We start from the raw sequence: 20377 nt of genomic DNA, 5'->3' as shown, positions 1-20377 counted from the left end.
TCAGAAAAGAATATTTAGGCCAATTAATTCAAAAACACAATGAGAAGCCAACCCGAGAACCAAGAGTTGGCGAAATTGTTTTAATGGGCGACGATAATAAAAAACGTGTGTTTTGGCCTTTGGCGAGAATTGTTGAATTGATTCCTGGGTGAGATAAATGGGTTCAGGCTGTAAGGCTCAAAACTAAAAATGGGATTTTTGTTCGTCCAGTGCAACGTGTTAACCCATTGGAGATACACACTGATGATGAGGCGGCTGCAATTGCCGACAAAGGCATGTGTGAGATGGAGTCAAATCCTAAGGAATTTGTTCAGAAGACTTCTGTTGTTAAAAAGAGTTATCCTGATATTGTTTTGGGAAAATATACCAGATGTGGAAGGTGTGTGAAAGACTGGGGTCTTTCACACACCTTCACACACAAAAAGACTGGGTCTTTTGAATAATGAGTGTTACCTGTTTGAGACTCCTCTCAGAGTCTCAAAAGGGGGAGGTATGTTGGGAACAGAAGTGAAGAAAGTGCCCAGTGAATGATAATTGTGATGCACAAGAAATCGTCAGAACACTGTAAAATTAAATTGAAATTAGGTTGGAGTTCGAAAAAGGAGCTGTACTGCATAGATATTTTTGGCTCTGTAGTTTTCTTGTAGTTTTAGCGAAATAAATGACTTTTTATGAAGAAAAGGTGATCTTATTGGATTCTAGCACCCCGCATTGATTAATGCAGTCCTGATAAAGTAATTCATCATTGGAATTTGAGTCTGCATTAAACAGCATTCATAATCTTTTGAATCACTGTCACAGTATTTCTTGTATCCTCAGTTCAGGATTTAATTAAGTAATAGAATTTCCTATAGACAGCAGTACTGGCAGCTCATTACACAGGTTTAGAATCACAAGTTAGCCCTTTTCAACTCTGGGTCTTCTTCGTGAAACTAAAGAACTTAGTGTGAAAGAATTTCAGCATTATTCTCTTTGAAGTCAAATAGGTCCTTAACTTTGTGTATCCTCCATTCTTGAGTTAAAAAGGAAAGAATTGTTTGTGTACAAAAAATTTTTATAGTTAAAATTGAATCACTTTTTTAAAGTAAATTCTAAATAACATGTTGCTTTAACCCTAAATCAACACAATGATCAAAATCCGTTTTAAGAAAGATGTGTACATTTTAATCAGTTTCGCAAATCGTGTTCCTCATAAAAGATACAATGTTTATTTAAATGAAAAGTTTTAAAATAACGTTTAAAATATATATTTACTCTATCCATTACCCTCCGTTCACATCCAAAATTTTAACTACAAAAGAAAGTTACAAAATAACCAATAAAGAATATGACTAACTATGTGAGAGTAAAAAGGTGCCTAAAAGGAACAATATAAAGTAACTTTTAAAAAAATTGAAGATTTTTTTTTCATGAATTCCAACATCAAAAACCTACGTTTTTGTATAATGACCCTAACATGCTATGTATAGTAGACATGTAAGTGTATTTGGTCAGATAATTTGGATCTTCAATAACTCCCTTGTTTATTAAACATTATTTTGTAATATTAAATTTGATATACATTATTATATGCCTGGAAAAATATTCATGCAAATTTTAATACCTTTTGCAATATGTGGTTTAGTGGAGAGATAAACCTGATTGATTTATAAAAAAAAAAGCTGTAAAATGAATGAACACTGTAGCCACTAGTGCAGCCAGAATTTACTTGACTAAAGAAAAGAAGAGAGGAAGGGGTCATAAAAATCCTTATTTGTACATAAAATTTCCTCCTAGGATAGGGAAGATGGTTCAAAAACCAAGGGTGCTGTGTGTTTGATCCCTAAAACAACCTATCATTTCACTTCTGATTGTAGTTACTAAGCAGCAATAAATTATTCGGTACATGAGGTATTTTCATGGTAATGCAAGTGAAGACTCATATACCTGACTCATATGCAAGCGTAAAGAGTGAAGATATAAAAATCAGGTTTAAACCAATTTAGGTTTTTGTGACCTTGGAAGGTTTAATGTCATTGGGAGGAAGTGGGAAGCAAAAAAATTGGAATGTCTGAAAATAGATAGGTTAACTTGTTATGTTAAACTGGGTGCGTTTTTCCACATTCAGTAAATCATTGCCACAAAAAAAGGTGAGAAAGACCTTGAATAAACGATAAAACGGATAATTGGGAGCCGACTGTATTCAGTGGGACTGTTTTTTTTAATTATTATTATCATTAATGAGATGGAATGATAAATAAAGAATACTAAAACTTATTGATATGGTAGTTCCCTTCCATATTTTTAAAAATTTTACTACCGTTTAAGTGCTCTCCAGTATTTTTTCGAAGTTTGACAAGATTAAAGAGGATACTAATTCAGTATTTCATGGCACTTTCATGTGTACAAATACTGATTTTCCTAACCTTAGCTGCACATCTCTTCCACCAACCATAGGTTGCAAACTAAAACAAGTACTTTTAAGTGACCTCTTTAGAAACAAAACTAATTTTCTGAATGAAATAAAACTTCTTAGCTGATATAAGAACAATATCAAAATTACACCTTTAAATTGTTTTGAAGGCATTATGTTTTAAAAGTAAATTCCAATCAAGAGAAAATTATCTGTTTTTTTTTTAATTTTAAAATTTATTTAAAATTCAAGCACATCTCTCCTCCCCAGTATCCCAATATGCAGCTATACAAATATAGAAAAAACAAATTGGAGAATTGAATGGTAACAAAATTTCTACAACGTAAATTTCCAAATATATCCAGGTAAAAAAAAAAAAGATTGATAATACTAGTATACTGGTAACTTGCAATAAAAGACCACCAAGTTGATTGAGTTATGTACACATGTCAAGCAATATCAAAATAATGATTGGAGAAGTCTTATTTGCAGTGTTACTCCTCGTATCTTCAATTTTTATTTTTAAGTCTGAATTATTTTTTTACCTTGTTTAATATGAAACAAATTTGAAAAACAGGATTAATCAGTTGTGAACTAGAACATAGTGGATGCTCAAATGCAGCACTGAATGATACAAATATTGAAGTTAATTCTCTCCATTCCTTCTCCCCCACCCAAAAAAAAAAGATGGGGGGGAGGGGTTGGGAAATAATTAGGTGAGTGAATACAGCAGAATTTAATGTAAAAAAAAAAAAAAAAAAAAAAACAGAAAATAAAAATTAAATTGTAGGGGAAAAGTGTTTAAAAAAAAAGGAAACCAAAGGTAAGACTCAGAAAAAAAATTAAATACAAATCCATGAACTCTAACTAATTTCTGCATCTCATACCACTTTTCATGAGCAGTAGATTTTTTTTTTTTTTTCAATAATATTGGTAGCCAATCAATATTACTTTCAATAAAACACTAACATTAACTTTTTAATGCATCACTTTTTAAAACGTCTCATAATTTTCAGACATACATCCATTATTATTCTTTTTTAAGAGTTATGTTATCCTTAAAGCAACACAGCAAGTTTCCTTAAAGACAATTGTATACATTTGAGTTTCAAGCTTCTATTTGCCTACATTATCTTATTCTGTAAGAATTTTCGGCTTTTGCCGGACGTCATAAACTCACATCTTCTTGCATTGAAATAACAGTTCCTTGTGTTTATTTGAATTTCAAAATATAAGAAATAAAGCATTATTCTATAAATTATCGGAACAAGAACTGATAAATACCTGTTATTGTGTGGCTTACGACAAATGCACCATAACTTATCTGGATCTTCCTCTTCCGAATCAGAATTTCTTCTTTTTCGCTTTTTATTGCCATCACCTTTGGGTGAATTCTCAGACTCTAGGAAATAGCAATATAAAAATATACATAAGAAATAAAAGGAAAAACCTTGCAAAAGACAACAGTGAAAATTTCTTTGACAAGATTGAAATATTTTCTCTAGAAAAACTAGAAAAAATGCTTGCTTAAAAAATAAATGTTGGGAAAAAGGGAAAATTTGTAAGTTGAATCTAGAGTCTGGTTTCATTTTCTAAGAGACCAAAACAAAAGAAATGTCTTTTTTTTTTAGGAAAGCTTCCTGCTCTTTTCCATTTATAGAGATTTCTGTATGTATCATATACTAGCAACAAGGGGCTAGGTGCACAGTTATCTTTTTATGCCATTCACCTTTTAACATCAAGATTGGGCACTTCGAGGATCATTTGAATAAAGTTAGGGATATACTATTATCTGTGTAAATATTAATTTTAATAAACATTTCTTTATCTATTCCTGTATCTGTCATTCAAGGTATATCTAGGTCTCTGTTTATTCATCTCAACTTTTTTTAACCTTACCTAAAATCCTATTCCACAAGCACAAGCTGCAGGCTCTACGTATTTATGTAACAAAAAGAAGCGTAAGAGAAAAGTGCTCTCTCTGTGTTCCTCATAGTATGTAAGAAACAAGCATTTGCATATGAAAAAAAATCCCAGTGTTTATTGAATTAAAATGTGCACAAATATTTAACCTAAAGTAATAAAATAAATAAAGCAAAAAATATGGAACAGTTGGAAAAATTTTTTTAAAAATGAAATCTGTAAATGTGTATAAAAAATTGAGGTTGCTGTTTTAAGAGAAAAAGCAAGTAACTCCTGTTAGATCCCATGGGAGTGATGTTTCAGCAATGCACAGAGTTTGGGTCTTGTTCTGCATTTTAAAAAATTGTTAGAAAAATTTATTGGATATTTTTGGAGACTTCTTTTTTCTGAAGAGGGTGAGCTGTATCCGCTGTTATATACAGTAATCTCTGGAAGAAACTCCATGCCGTTTATGTGTTTAAAAGTTAAATTTTCAATAGTGCAGCCTTTTTGCTGATGGCTCATTTAGGATCGACTTTTCTTTTTATCAACCCGATTTTAGCCTAATTGCTTTAATGAAACAATAAAGAAATAGATACTTACACATTCCAATACAGTTATATGTTATCTATTTGTTAATTAAAAGCTTTAATTACAGTAAACTGTGGACTTTGAAAAGTGCGGGAAAAGCTGAATATCCTATTCACAAATGTTTTGTACAGTTGATTACAAGTTGAATGGAGTTCGTTTTTTTTTAAAGGGAATGTAAAAGCTTAAAACAACTGTAAGGGAGCAAAACTAAAAAACCTGTATACATTTATTAATTTTAATACAGAATAAAAGCGACAAATAACAGACATTCGCAATAAAGAAACAAAAAAATTTTTCATCGCGAAAACAAACATTTTTCGTACAGAAACATGATTATTGTCCATTTTAGATGCTGATCAGTTTCTATGTAACTTTGACCAGTTACATAGAAAAGATTTAAAAACATGGCAGGAAGAGAAGCTGGAGAAAACGAACCTAATGAAAGGAGACTGCAGACAATATTGTTGACATTCATGACATTATTGAAGAAGATCAACTAATGCAGGCTATTACTGTAACTTTTTGGATTAAGCACATGCGACCTATCGCAACACACAACCTTAAGTATAAGTAATGTGATTCTCTATAAAAATGAAAAGCTGCACCTGGCTACTTTAAAGCAAGGTTGGTTTTTAAAAAAAAACGTTTTTTTTCTTTTACATCCAAAAAAATGGATTTTTTGGTTTAAACTGGGTTTATTTGGTTTAAACACTATTTGTCAGAAAAACAATTTTATTTTTGGAAAATCATCAAAGATTTTATCAATTAAGTGTTAAGGATGTTTAATATTCATATTTGTACCTAATTTCTTCATAATTAATTAAATAATTAAGAGTAAGATCTTGTAATTTCATTTCCTCATAGGTAGAGATTTCTATAGGAGAATATTGTTCGAAAATCTTTAACTATTATAAAAAATACAATTACCTCAATGGGCCTTGGTATAAATAATCAAAGAAATAATTTACTGTGATAGTTCAGACATTATTAATTACAAATAAACAAGAGTAAATTCCTGTACATTGATTTATCTATGATAAACAAGAAAATTAACCCAGGAAGTCCTAGCGGTACCATTTGGTACCAGCAATTGGAATTTCAAAAATACGTTTTTTTTTTGGTGGTAAAACGTGAGGTTATGATTATTAGTTAATAAATAGCGCCACTGACAGCCAGACAGAATAGTAAAACATGCGTGCATGCTTTTAGTCCAGAAGTCAAGTGGAAAAATATCTCATCGAAAAAAATAAGTACATTTTATAGATATTTAAAAATTTTAAGTAAATTGATGAAATGTGTATTTTTATTTACATTTGTATGCATTTTCTGTAGACCTCATTTAGAAATAAAATCTGTCTTATTTTGTACCAAACTCTTTGTTCTCAAATTTGGCGGGACCATATGGTACCACTAGGCTTTCATGTTAGCTTTTCCCGACTTATGTAGAGACTGTAGATTTGTTCATTTTACTCTTGTTTTTGTGACTTATAAAATAAGTAGGTTTTTTTTTTTATTTTGGATAATTAGGCATGTTTGTTTATTACATTTAAAATTTAATTGACATTTTTATTTTATTTTAATTTTTAGAATAATAATTATAGTCATTATTATTAGATTATGTATTAAATTTATGTTCATTATTTTATACACACACACATATATGGTGAATTCCAGCAGTAACGGAAGGACAGTTTTCCAAAAAAAATTGATGCATTTCTGTCTGTGAGCTTATCAAAATACACATTTTTCAAAAACTGATGCATAGACTTTTATACACATCACGGTAAGTTGCTAAAAAAAACCCAAGCCAAGAATTTTTTGTTTGCAACTTTTTGTTTAAATCAAATTTAAAAACCGGTAACGAAGTTACCATTATACAACATACAATTTTTTTATCAAAGAAAAAATAATTAATTAAAAGCCTCAGTATTAAAATACTCTTTTAACATATTTTAACAATGAAGAGTCATAAAAATCAATGTTAATTGATTCTTCCACCATTCATATATGAGACTTTTTTTATTATATTCGGATTAAAAAAAAGGTTCTTTCAGGGCTGCGCCGTCCATATGTGCAAGGACGTGCAGCGCACAACGGCGTCAGAGTCAAAAAGGCGCCAAGCTCTACTGATCAAAAATGTTCCATATAGGGGAAAAAATCTCCAAACAAAATGTTGGATATATTTAGATCTGATTGAGTTAGTAGCCTACAGCTAAGCTGAGAATTAGGCAACTCATTACCAACTGAATTTTGAGGAAGTGGTCTGCCCGAAGAAAATAAAACATGAATCATTTTAACATTGGAAAACATTTATTTAAACATGCATTAGTAAAAATAGTTACAACACAATAGTTTAGTCCTCAAAAATGTTAGGTATGCTAAGTCAAAAAAAGGCTTACAGTAAGTCCAAGTTGAATCAAGATGAACACGCAGGATGTAAAAGTTCTATCGGCTTATTACCGTGAATTCCGCATAGGCAGAAGGACAACACCGCAATTCGTCATAATCGCTCGGTAATCAGTTCATGCCTCGGACACCAATTCACCACATCCAGGTAAGCCATGTAGACGGACTCGCTCCTTCCCTTAGCACTGAAGACTAAACAACTGGCTTAACTTGAACAATAATAACTTTTCATTGTGATGAACATCACCACAGCACGCGCTTCCAAAGTGGGGGCATCAACAAGGAAGCAATCCAAATACCCGACCTCACCAGAGAGGCCGGCAGCCAAAACGTTATCAAAACATATGGACGAACACAAACACCAAACAGCACAAGCGAGAGGATGAGTGAGAGAGTGAGCTACGATCGGCCCGCATATTTATTGCCAGATCCGACCGTGCTCGTAGTAATGTGACGTTACCTCATTTGCAACTTGCAAGAGCAGCCCAACTCTGGAAACACACAGCTTGCAGGTTGCTCAATCCTTATCTTATTCGATATTCAGCACCTAACACCTCAACAGGTTATCTTACGTAATTAACATGTGCGCTGTCGGAAGTTTGCCGACTTCTGCCGAATCGCGGCAACCAATCATAGCGTGCCACTAATTTTCCCAATCACTTCCGATTCAAACTTAAACATTTGAGTGTCGGTGGCAGGTGGATGGGATTCCCCGTGCAAGGTTTTTCCGGAATGGCAAAAGGTAAGTTACAAATCTTTTTTTTTTCTTTAACAATATTAATGAAATCCTTCAAGAAACAAAAATAAAGGCATTTAGCCCAACACAAAAAAATAAAATTGAACTTTTCATTAAATAATAAATGGTGGGTGAAATTATACTGCTCATTGAAACAAGCAATCTGTCTCGCTGCTTATCTTAAAGGAAAACTTATTGCCTTGTTGTGTCAAAACATGCTAGTCCAAGGCGCAAGCTTTTACACTGAAAACACTTGATGCTAACTAATGCATAAATTAGCATTTTTCTTCCTAATGTGCAGTCGTGAATGCTTTTTTGGGTGAGCATATGAGCCGGAGCGGCGCAACAAATTTTCTGTTCCTCATTTTGGTTACTGAACTTGAAATAACTTTGAGCTATGAAATAAAAATGTACACTGTATTTCAAAGTTTAATATTTGCCATTTTCCAATTTTCAGACATTCGCAAAACCAGAAGCAAATTTTTCATTCGTTTATTATGTCTTAAATCTATTCTTCAAATTAGATTTTTTTTTCTTAAATAAAAAATGTAGAGAGTACCACCAGCATCTTGAGCTACATATTTGGTATGTACTAATAGTTTTTTTTTTTATTTTAACGGTTTAAGATGTATTTTAAGTCCGCACTGTCAATAAAGGGTAGAAATGCGTTTTGCGCCGAAACCGAAGGTGATACTCGAAAATGATTTAAATGCATATTACAACTTTTCAAGTGTAGTATTAGTCAATTAATGTAGATTTTAACTTCCTGTATTTTCATGTAAAATGTTTTATGATATTTTTAATGAAAATGTAGATACATTTCATTTTTGGTGTTAAGATCTTCACACTTCAGCTTATAAAATGTCGGGGGGAAATTTTAGATCTTCTAAAAATAATTTTTTGGATTAAAAATTTCCATGTTGCAGATTATTTGTCAGCTAATTACTATCCAACCACATTTCTCTTTCTTTTATTCCCCCCCCCCCTTTTTTTTACCCTTTTTGTTCCATATCGAGACGAAAATATTTTCAAAATGCCAAGACTTGGAAGCCTCCCCCAAAAAATCATTGCAGATCATCCTCAATTTGAAGAGATCCACCAAACATTTGTGTTTGAACAACATTGTCTAGATTAGTCTTAGATTGTGTTTTTGGAGCTTCTATTTCTGCCGAGACCGTAACGTTACTAGAAAATGGTCAACAACTGCATTTTTAAGTCTTTAATTTCAAAAAATATTCGTGTAGGGGTGTCCCAAAACCTGCTATATCACTTAAGAAAGACGAAAAATGAGCTTTTAAAATAACAACTTCGAAAAAATTAAGACGGAGAACCTCTGATCTTTCCTTCTTAATACCATTATGAACATCTAAAATCTTCATTTTGAGGACTTTAAATTTCGAAACATTGAGGGGACACTTAATCGAACAGAAACTCCCTAAGTGATTCCCTTCGGCAGCAAGAATAGTCTATAATCGTGTTTTTAAGACATCAATGTCGAAAAATATTGGAGAGATTTCCGTAACTTTTTCTCCCTCTTACAGCTCCAAAGATCGAATAAAATTTCTTGTTTTGACTGATGAAGAATTGAAGCTAAGCTTATATGGAAACAAAAAATAAGTGTCGTCCCCCTCCCCTAAAACTAATTTCCAGTTGCGTCACTGTTTCGTAGCTCTTGGCCAATAGTGTCAATAAGTTTATTTAGTACTAGCGGTTCCCGCACGACGTTGCCCGTAGTAGAAAATTAAAAGGTCATTTGATTAGCTTTAGGGATTGCAATACCAGACCAAAAATTCAATACCAGTTTTCGGTATTTTTGAAACGTGATACCGGAATTAATAGCGGTATTTGAAATTTCTCAAATATTGCTTAAAAACGTATTGTTTCGCTGTCACATTTCGTAATTTTGTAAAAAAATTGTATTATTTTGAAAACGTATTGCGAACAAATATAAAATGAAGGAACAAATGTCATAATAAAAAATCAATGTAAGTAAAATACATAATGCATCTATAGAATTGTCTCTAAGCCTGGAACTCATTTTAGTGCTCAACTTTCCTACAGTTGAAACTACTCTTTCTGAATTCACACAGGTCAGTGGTACTGTTAACAATGCGTGATACACCTCCTCTAATTTAATTGCCTGAAACTATTAAATCTTTAAAAAAAATTCAGCCTGTTGCATGTCATTTTTGGAAAAACCCTTGTGTGTGTGTGTTTCTTTCGTATTGTATGTATTTCTATTATTTTTTTAATTTAAAGCTAGTGGAAATTTCTTTCCTGAGAGAAGATAACTTTCCAATATTAACATAATTTTCTCTTGAGCAGGAGGGGTTTGTTTACTTTTTATTTACGTTTTTTTCTCTGATTCGTTTTAGCTTTCTTTTCAAAATTCTTTGCAATTATAATTATATAAATATCTGAAAATATCTTTGAATTCGTGGAACATATTATGCAAAAAAAAAAAACATGGGGGTTGGGGGGGGGGGTAATATACATCTGTATAAATTTTGCTTTCAATGCTATTTAAAAATATATATAAACCTATGTTTCAATAAATATATTTAAGTGTAATTTTTAACAAGCACAAATTTTTTACATTTTTTTTTTTTTTAAAGTAAATTAAATGCCTAATGTATTTTTTCCCCCATTGTATTTGTCTACAAAATCTCACTCCAGGTGTTAACCATATTTTCCCCGAACACCACTGCATGAAGGCGCTCAAAAGACAGTTGCATGACGGCGCCGATCAGGCTTGGCGTGGCCCTGGGTTCTTTGAAAAGTGAAAATTTTGCTTTTTTTTTTAAAATAAAAGCACTAAGTTACATGGATATTTTCTGTTTGCATAATTTTGTATTTTCTTGCTGACTACATCATCTATTGAGGATGCAAAAAGTGTGCAGGTATAAGCACAATTTTATGCCTATGCAAAAAGTGTGCAGGTATAAGCACAATTTTAAGCCAACTCTAAGTGTTCTTAGACTTCTTTAGTTATTTTTTTTTCTCTTGGCATTTACATATTCTACCGTTAAAATTTTTATACACTATGCATCGCTTCAATGGTACATTATCTATCTCAATAAATCTTAAGTAATCAAGCAAATTAGGTAGTAAATGAAATTTTGGTTGAAATATGCAATTTGGGCTATTTTGAAATGTAAAAGACTAAAAAATAATGATAATTGAATAAATAAAAAAAGAGCTATTTGAATTTTTTCTCCATCTAATTTTTAAAAGAATCTTAGTTGGTCTGCCTTGTATATTTATGTAAATAGGGTAGCTGGAACCTATACCTATTATGTACCTATAGGAAAGCATTGATTTAAAAAAACAAAAGAAAACCTATTCAGCAAACTTGCATTACCTTAAAAAATAAGTTTCTAAATTTATTAAATTTGTAATTTATCTATAAAGCTTCAATTAAATTTCATTCTTTGCAATAATATGTGAAATTTAAGAAAACATTTGGCGGAACACAAAGAAGTATTTAAAAAAAAAAAAAATTAAAAAAAAAAAACTTTTTTTTTTTACCACTTGGTTTAAACCAATCGTGCTTATAAAATGTTGTCCTTATAGAGCCACATGTACCTCAAAAAAATTTATCAAAATCAAAAAATATTTAGGTGTCCAGCAGCAGGCCTAAAATTTAATTTTTTTCAAAAAATTGATCTTTTTTCTATATATATTTTTTTTAAAAATTAAGGTACATTTTAGGAAGTTATCAAGCTGAAAAACATAAACAGTAGGGTCGACAATTATACTAATTATGCATTTAAGAGCAATTTTTGCTCTGTACATGTGCCTCCCACATGGTACTCAAACTATGAATTTTTTCAATTGAGTTAAATTTTTCATTTTAAATATATTCTTTTTTTATTATTCATTTGCAAATGTTGATTTGAAAATGTGTTTGCTAATAATTTTTGAACTTGACATTTTATTTAAATGTATACAGGGTGTTTCTGAACTCTTGAGGAAAACTTTAAGGGATGGTAGTACATATCAGGACAAACAATGTAATGGCAAAAATAAGGGTCGAAACGTCTTCCGAAAAAGATAGGCGGCATTAAAGGTAAGGGTCCAAAATTTCAAATGATCATAAAAAACGGAAAAATTGGTCGTTTGCAGTTAGTCTAACTTATTTTTTTCTCCTCCTGAACATTTTTGGAAAATGGATATCTTAGCTTTTGATAAATTAATCCTCATATAAGACCATCATGTACCTTAATGCCAAAATGTAATATTAGAATCTATAAATGTAATTCAAATAGATTTGGGCCAAAGCGTTAAATCCAGGTAATCCCACTTATGACTGAGGGAATAACTTTTGATGACCACAATAAAATCGAAGATAGAGAAAAAATAAAAAGTGTTTCAAACATTTTATAAATGGTTGTTGTAAGAGGTAGGAGTATCAAGAGAAATAGAAGTGTTTGAGCGCAGCTATTACATGAATCTGGATAGACTGCCCCAGAATACAAAGCTCTTGAACATGCAAAGAGCTTACTAATAAAATTATTTGTCTAAAAATATTTTTAAAAATGTAATTACCTTTCTTTGTAAGCACCTTCTTCTCAGTATTTTCAGATGCACAGAAACTCTGATTTTTTTTTTTAAGTAGACGTATTGACTTTCTTCCTTGTGACTGATTTTCTTCAATGGTGGAAGGTGCTGATGAAAAAGCTTCAATATTACTCTCCATATTCAGGTCACTGAACTTTAAATTAGACTTAGAAATATCAAAAGCAGAATTAGGGCTTTCCATGATGCTTTCAGTTGCATTTTCAGTTTCATCTTCAGAAAGCAACAGTATTTGATTTTTTAAAGCTGATGGAGAATCAGTAATAGGACTTACACAATTTTTTTCTTTTCCAAGATATTTTTCGTCCTCTTTTGCAAGTATGTAGCAGGCTTTTAAAGAAGAATGCTCATGACACACATGATCAGACTTCCCATCTACATGAATTTGATCTATACGGGGGGTTTTGTTAGAATTTTCCGAGTCCACATTATCCTTAAATGTTTTTGATTCATTGTTTACATATTTCTTCAAATTGCTAAATGAAATTAAATCAGGTAAAGAATTCTGATTTTTTGTAAACTTCCTCTTTTCTGATGATGAAGTAGGAACGTTGACAATTAAATCAGTTTTTGGCTTTTTTTCTTTATTTCGAGAACTGTCAACCTTCACCATAATATCAGGCTGACTAAATAATGCAGGTTCAGCTTCAAGCAAGGCAAAACGCTGACTATCTTTACCATGCTTTTTGCGTTTAACAGGAACTTTGCATACAGCAGCAGATGCTTTATTTTCTTGAAAAGTATCAGTTGAACTGAAAGATGTTTTCAGCTTTTTCTTACAGATGTTTATTATATCCATTTTATCTTTTCCATCAGATAATGAAATAGCTCTCTTCTTACCTATGGGAGAACTTCCCTCAGAATGAGCAACATTTTTGACACTGTTCTTACTTTCATCAACACTTAAAGTTCTTTTTTTTGAAGTAGTAGCTTTTCTCTCCACAAAGCTATGGATATTTTTATTGCCCTTTTTAGATTTTTTGATTCTCTGTTCTGTATTTTTTTTTCTTTCTCCTATTTCAGAGTTAATTATTTGTGTGATTTCCCTTGATTTGCTTACAAGACTTTTAGTTTGATCAGGTGTGTGACCATCAATGAAAGTATTTTGCCGTTTTGTATGTAGATTCCTAGATTTACTAGGTGATTCTTCTAGATTTTCCTCAGAGAGCAGATTATTAGATTTATTGGGCGATTCTTCAAGATGCTTTATAATGTTTTCAGGCTCTTCATTTGCATCAGGAATAGTCTCACATGATTCTTCTATGGTTACGTTGCATTGATGAATAATGTCATCCCCACCTTTTAGAACAGTTTCAGTGCTGTGTAAGTCAGTTTCTACAGTGTTCAAAAATTTTGTTCTGAAACTGGTTTTCTTTGAACATTTGTTCTTTTTATCCCTTTTCACAACTTTTGTCTCTGATTTTCTTACACGTAAACATCTTTGATTTTCACTTATGGAGCTGATTGAGCTCTTGTTTTCTTCATTATTGTTTTGAGACACTTCATCTATAACCTCTGCAAGATGCTCAGCAGCACACGGATAAGCAGCAATATCTTTATTAGTCAGTTTTTTTATCTGGATACATGCTTGTTTCATGTTCTTACAGTTAATTAATAATGAGTCTTGATTATGAACTGTTTTCACATGTTCAACATCAAGCACTTTCTGCTGTTCCTCTGTCGTTCCACTTATTTTACAACCCATATTTTTCCACATGCAATGTTGTGCACTTTCTTTACTAGGCTCTTGGATAGAAGATTCCAAGGCAATTTCTTTAAGATTACTCACACAAACATTCGTTTTTACATTCTTCATCTCCTTACTGTTGTTTACCTCAAGATTGACTTTGTTTGTTACATAAGAGATTATGTAGTTACAAGTACTTTCAATGCAATCATCATTTAGATTTTTGTCTATAGATTTTGAATCTGCATTCACATTACCATTATACTCACTCTTTCTTTCTTGTTCAATTATTTCCTGTTCTACCGTTGCTTGTATTTCTTCTACCATTTCTTTTATTGTCTGAACGTCTTTAAAGTTATTTTCTTTACTATGGAGAACATTTTCAGTTAACCTTTCATTCAAACTACAATCTTCTTTAGATACATCATTGCTTACTTGGACAATCATACCCACTATGTTTTCTTTCTCAGAACTAAGCCTTTTCTTATTTGAAAAATTTTGCTGCTCATCAATGATAATATTTTCCAAGCTTTTCATATTCAGAGTATGACTTTCTGTGGGCTCTTCATTGTTAAGCTTCATGTCAGAAAGGTCAAGTTCTTTTCTTCCCTTCACATCTTGTGAAGCAATAAAATCTGCTATTATATCGGTATTACTGGTTTCAGTCTCATCAGAAGATTTAGAGTGACAAACATTTAGGTGAATTTGGTTTCTGGGATCAGTTTTACTGTATTGTGTAATTCTTCCAAGATTATGTGAAGCATTGAGTTCATTGTCCACACTTTTATTAATTATGCAATGGATTTCACTATTAGAATCAGGTTCATCGGCATCATCCAAAGTGATACACACTGTACCAAGTTTTTCCAGAACATTTATTTTATCTGAAGATTTTTCACTTTTTCTGTTTACTTCATTAGACTCTATAAATGTCATTTTGCTGTTCTCTACAAGAGAATATTCATCCACTTTAAAATCTGCAGTGTTATGCATTACATGATTATCAAATTCAGTATGAGCATTGTTAATTTTATTTTTCTCTTTGGTTTGAGTACCATGAAAGAACTCTTCATCATAACAAGGAACCTTTTTATTAGGGATTTGAACTCCCTCGGAAGAATTATACTTATAATTTTCCATATCTCTAAGCTTTTCTTTATCAAGGTTGCAAATGTTTGTTACTGCTTTATTAACGTCAGCTAAACTTTCGCTATTATCATTAAATTCACCATTTTCTGGATCATCATCTAAAGTTATGCATTCGATTTCTTTTGTTTGAAGTGACATAATCCTCTCAGTCGAAGAAGACAGATGTTTTTCAGTGGTAATTTGTTGGACTTGTGCAAGTTTTTCTTCATTACTTTTGCTTTCTCCATCATTAGAGGAGCACAGATTAGTGATGCCAAATAAGACCTGTTGATCATTTTCATGTTTTCCTTCATTATTTGAAACATTTTTTTCTGGTTCATGCTGAACAGATACAGTCTCTCTTACAATATTTTCGTTCCAGAACTTTAATTCATCCGAAAAATTGTTACCATAGTTAACTTTCAAACTTTCTGGCATTTCATTCAGTTGCAGTTCATCCCCCATTTTGCTTGTGCAAACGTTATTCAGAAATTTATGAGTTTCCATACTATCAAAACAAGGTTTGTCATTAGTACAAGACTCCTTGTTATTTTGAAGCTCATCATATATGCATTCAATTTCACTATCAGAGGATATTTCAACAGCAGAAGATGTTGCATCAGAATTTTTCTCCTCACTTTCTTCAAGCTCCTGATGTTTGAAAATTGACAATTTTTTGACATCTGAACAAACATTGAAGGATTTACTGCTCTCTTGTTTTTCATACTCCATTGTGTCACTCGATGATTTCTCTTTTAGTTTTATCAAACCATCCTGTTTATCTGAAAGAGCTTTCTGCTCGGGTTCTTCTCCCAAACTTTTTGACGTTGGATTTGGACTGGAAAGATTGGGCTTATTGCTTTCTTCAACTTCCAACATAGTGCACTCAATATCTGAACTTTCATCATTCCCCTTTTTTTCGCATACTTTAAGAATTGCTGTGTTTAAATCTGATGTTTCATGGATATGATTTTTCTTGTCTTTTACAAATTCAAAATTAACAGAGTTTGTGGAAGAAATATCATTACTGGTTTCTTTGTTCATTTGTTTTTCATTTTTGTTACAGTCAACATTATTCATGTTATCAGTCTGAGAAATTGTATTAATCTCCTGCTCTTTTTCATCAGAATCTATTTCTAAATCTTTTTCTTTTACTATAGCTGTGTTTAAATCTGATGTTTCATGGATATGATTTTTCTTGTCTGTTACAAATTCAAAATTAACCAAGTTTGTAGAAGTAATATCATTACTGGTTTCTTTGTTTATTTGTTGTTCATTTTTGTTACAGTCAACATTATTCATGTTATCAGTCTGTGAAATTGTATTAATCTCCTGCTCTTTTTCATCAGATTCTATTTCTAAATCTTTTTCTTTTACTATAGCTGTGTTTAAATCTGATGTTTCATGGATATGATTTTTCTTGTCTTTTACAAATTCAAAATTAACCAAGTTTGTAGAAGAAATATCATTACTGATTTCTTTGTTCAATTGTTTTTCATTTCTGTTACAGTCAACATTATTCATGTTATCAGTCTGCGAAATTGTATTAATCTCCTGCTCTTTCTCATCAGATTCTATTTCTAAATCTTTTTCTTTTACTAGAGCTGTGTTTAAATCTGATGGTTCATGGATATGATTTTTCTTGTCTTTTACAAATTCAAAATTAACTGAGTTTGTAGAAGTAATATCATTACTGGTTTCTTTGTTCATTTGTTTTTCATTTTTCTTACAGTCAACATTATTCATGTTATCAGTCTGTGAAATTGTATTAATCTCCTGCTCTTTTTCATCAGATTCTATTTCTAAATCTTTTTCTTTTACTATAGCTGTGTTTAAATCTGATGTTTCATGGATATGATTTTTCTTGTCTTTTACAAATTCAAAATTAACAGAGTTTGTAGAAGAAATATCATTACTGGTTTCTTTGTTCAATTGTTTTCTATTTCTGTTACAGTCAACATTATTCATGTTATCAGTCTGTGAAATTGTATTAATCTCCTGCTCTTTTTCATCAGATTCTATTTCTAAATCTTTTTCTTTTACTATAGCTGTGTTTAAATCTGATGTTTCATGGATATGATTTTTCTTGTCTTTTACAAATTCAAAATTAACCGAGTTTGTAGAAGTAATATCATTACTGGTTTCTTTGTTCATTTGTTTTTCATTTCTGTTACAGTCAACATTATTCATGTTATCAGTCTGTGAAATTGTATTAATCTCCTGCCTTTTTTCATCAGATTCTATTTCTGTTATTATAGCTTTGTCAGCAGCAAAAGTTGTGTCTAGTTTTTTACCACTTATGTACTGAGAAAGCAAAAAGTTCATCAACTTAGTGATGTCTGTATCTATTTTTTCATCTTCGCAGAACACTTTTTTACGACTGTCAGTACCAGCAGGACAATTTTTTGTAGCATGAAAAAGCAAAGAGCTCATCAACGTAGTGACTTCTGCATCTATGTCATTTCGTTTGCTGAATACATTTTTACGATTGTCAGTACCAGCAGAACATGACTCAGAAGTGTTTTTTGCACTCTCATTGCAGATTTCAGTTAGGTTAGAAAATATTTTCTGATTTAGGTTCTTTAGTTTCATGATTTGAATTCCTTTTCCCAAGCAAGCTACTTCTTCACAACCAGAAAATTTTCGAAAATGCTCCTTATCTGTTTTAACACTTCCTTGTTCCTGGTTCGGTAGCTCAAGTACAAACCTTTCAATACATGGCTTCCCATCCTCAGAAACTGTTATTTTAAAACCAGGAATGATTTTACTTTTACTTTTTATTACCATCTTCTTGAAATGTTTTCTTTCTTCACTATTTTCCTTACAAACAGATTTCATTGCTTCTCTCCTAGGGGTAGTTTCTAACTGATATGAACCAGTTCTAATAACTTTGACTTCTTTTTCATTTTGCTTTAGTGTCACATTTTTGATTGATGATTCAACTTCATTAATAAAGTAATCAACTTTTTTTTTAATTCTGATCCCTACTTCATCTTTTTTATTTTCACTTTTATCAGACCTGCCCAGTTCTTCTGTTTCTTTATCTTCTCTATTAATATGGACATTTTCTGCTCCTGGAACAACAGGGCAACTGCAAGAAGAAATAGTAGTGTAAGAAGGAAGACTTTTGGTTTTGGTTTTATCACACACCACTCTTTCAATACCTTGATTAGATACTTTAAATGAAATAACATCAGTTTTGAAGATGTTCCCCCCACATTTACAGAGCTCACTAGATCTGGCTGTTGAATGAACTTGGTCAACTTGTGGGTTATTGCTGGTATCTTTCAAACCAATCTCATTGTGGTTAACAATGAAGCCTTGACCAGGTTTGTCAGGATCACAAGCTTTAGTAGATATCTTATTGCTTTTAGTAGTACTTTTCAAAACACCAAAAATGTTCTCATTTTGAGAGTCATTTAGAGCTTGATCAGATCCTTGCTCAATAATATTTGCTGGCACTTTATTGTTCTCTTCAGAAGCAATCTGTATGACCTCATTCATAACATTATTATCAGTTTCACTAACTTTCAAAACAGATTTCTCTAATTCAACAACCTTTGGAGATGCCTTTATAGTCTTTATATTGATAAGATGCCTCATATTAATGCTTGGCTTAGTCCCAACTGGACTATGTTTTGAATACCCAATAATTTTTTCAGTAATTAAATCGTTGCTATCTTCAGCTATATTGTTAAAAATATTTAAAGGTGTTTCTTCATCTTGATTCTTTTCTATATTTGGATGATCAACAATAGTTGTAACAAATAGATCACTTTTATTTTTTGCATTTTGCAAAATATTCTCACTTGCAATATTCAAAGCTTTGTCAGATTCTTCTGGCTGATCAGCAACAACAGGGAGTTCCTTGTCGATTAAATGTTCATCAACTTTCAATCTGAAAAAATGAAAATAAATAAGGATAGTTAATCATTGGATATTCATTAAGTATAAAGAAACAAAAAATCTTCCCTATTTAGAACAACTTCACAAAATATACAAATGAAAATAAAAAAGAACATAAAGAATAGAAAGGAGTAGTTGAAGAAGGAAGAATTGGAAATACAGTAAACCCTCGTTTATCGCGGTTAATTCGTTCCAGACTTGACCGCGATATCTGAATTTCCGCGAAGTAGGATTCTGTATATATTTTTCTAATTACAGCGCATAAAACTTACTTACGGCAATTTAAATAGGCTTTTATCATAGTTAGAGACCCCTACACATGAAACAGCACCCTTAGCCACCATTACATTTCTATTACTTAATATATTTCACAAAATATGAGAAAACTAGATATGTTAGAAATGATACATATCACATTGTTAATTATTGGGAAATAAACTACACACACACAGTTCTTATACACTACTACTAATCTATGGAAAAACCTCAACTTGTTCGATGAAGAATCAATTGCCCGTTAGTGACCGTAGGTGCCCCCGTCTTCCTCTACATTTACGTGTACAACTTAAAAAGCTAGTACATTGCTGAACACCATTTACAGATATATTTATCCCCTAGTAATAATACAGTGATTTATGCTTTCCAGTTAGTGCTTAGTGGTTAAAATGGGATTCCCTACACTTTTTTCGGCGATTTTATACCTCCACTCCCTCAACTAGTACAACTAGCTCCTCAGACCTTACTTAAAAGCTTACCTTACTTAAAAGACATATACTTTGTTATTTTTTTGTAGAAAAAAGTTTACACGAGCACATAAAAAAAACTATTTACTATATTTGAAAAAAAAACTAGAAAAACCGCGATGTAGTGAAGCCGCGAAAGTTGAAGAGCGAAGTAGCGAGGGACGACTGTACTCTAGGATCCACCAATTATCTATAATTTGGTTTTAGCTCTAAAATCTCCCATTCCATAATTAGGACCTACACAATGCAAAATAATACAATGCTGAAAGAGCAAATACTTTATAGAGCAGGCTCAGTGTGGAGTTGAG

The 20377-nt window shown here is 31.6% G+C and overlaps 1 protein-coding gene across 1 annotated transcript in view; it reads right to left on the bottom strand.

Moving 5' to 3' along the window:
• The window catches only part of LOC129219046 (uncharacterized), a 175585-nt gene that overhangs the window by 140897 nt on the left and 14311 nt on the right, over positions 1–20377 (bottom strand). Inside the window, exons 2-3 of the mRNA XM_054853366.1 lie at positions 12576–19318; positions 3677–3794 (exon numbers count right to left, since the gene is read on the bottom strand). Of these exons, the coding sequence (XP_054709341.1) occupies positions 3677–3794; positions 12576–19318 (6861 nt within the window). The remainder of the gene's footprint in view (positions 1–3676; positions 3795–12575; positions 19319–20377) is intronic.

This window comes from Uloborus diversus, chromosome 3 (assembly GCF_026930045.1).
Source record: "Uloborus diversus isolate 005 chromosome 3, Udiv.v.3.1, whole genome shotgun sequence".
In the NCBI taxonomy this organism is placed as follows: domain Eukaryota; kingdom Metazoa; phylum Arthropoda; class Arachnida; order Araneae; family Uloboridae; genus Uloborus; species Uloborus diversus.
This window is presented reverse-complemented; position numbering and strand designations above follow the sequence as displayed.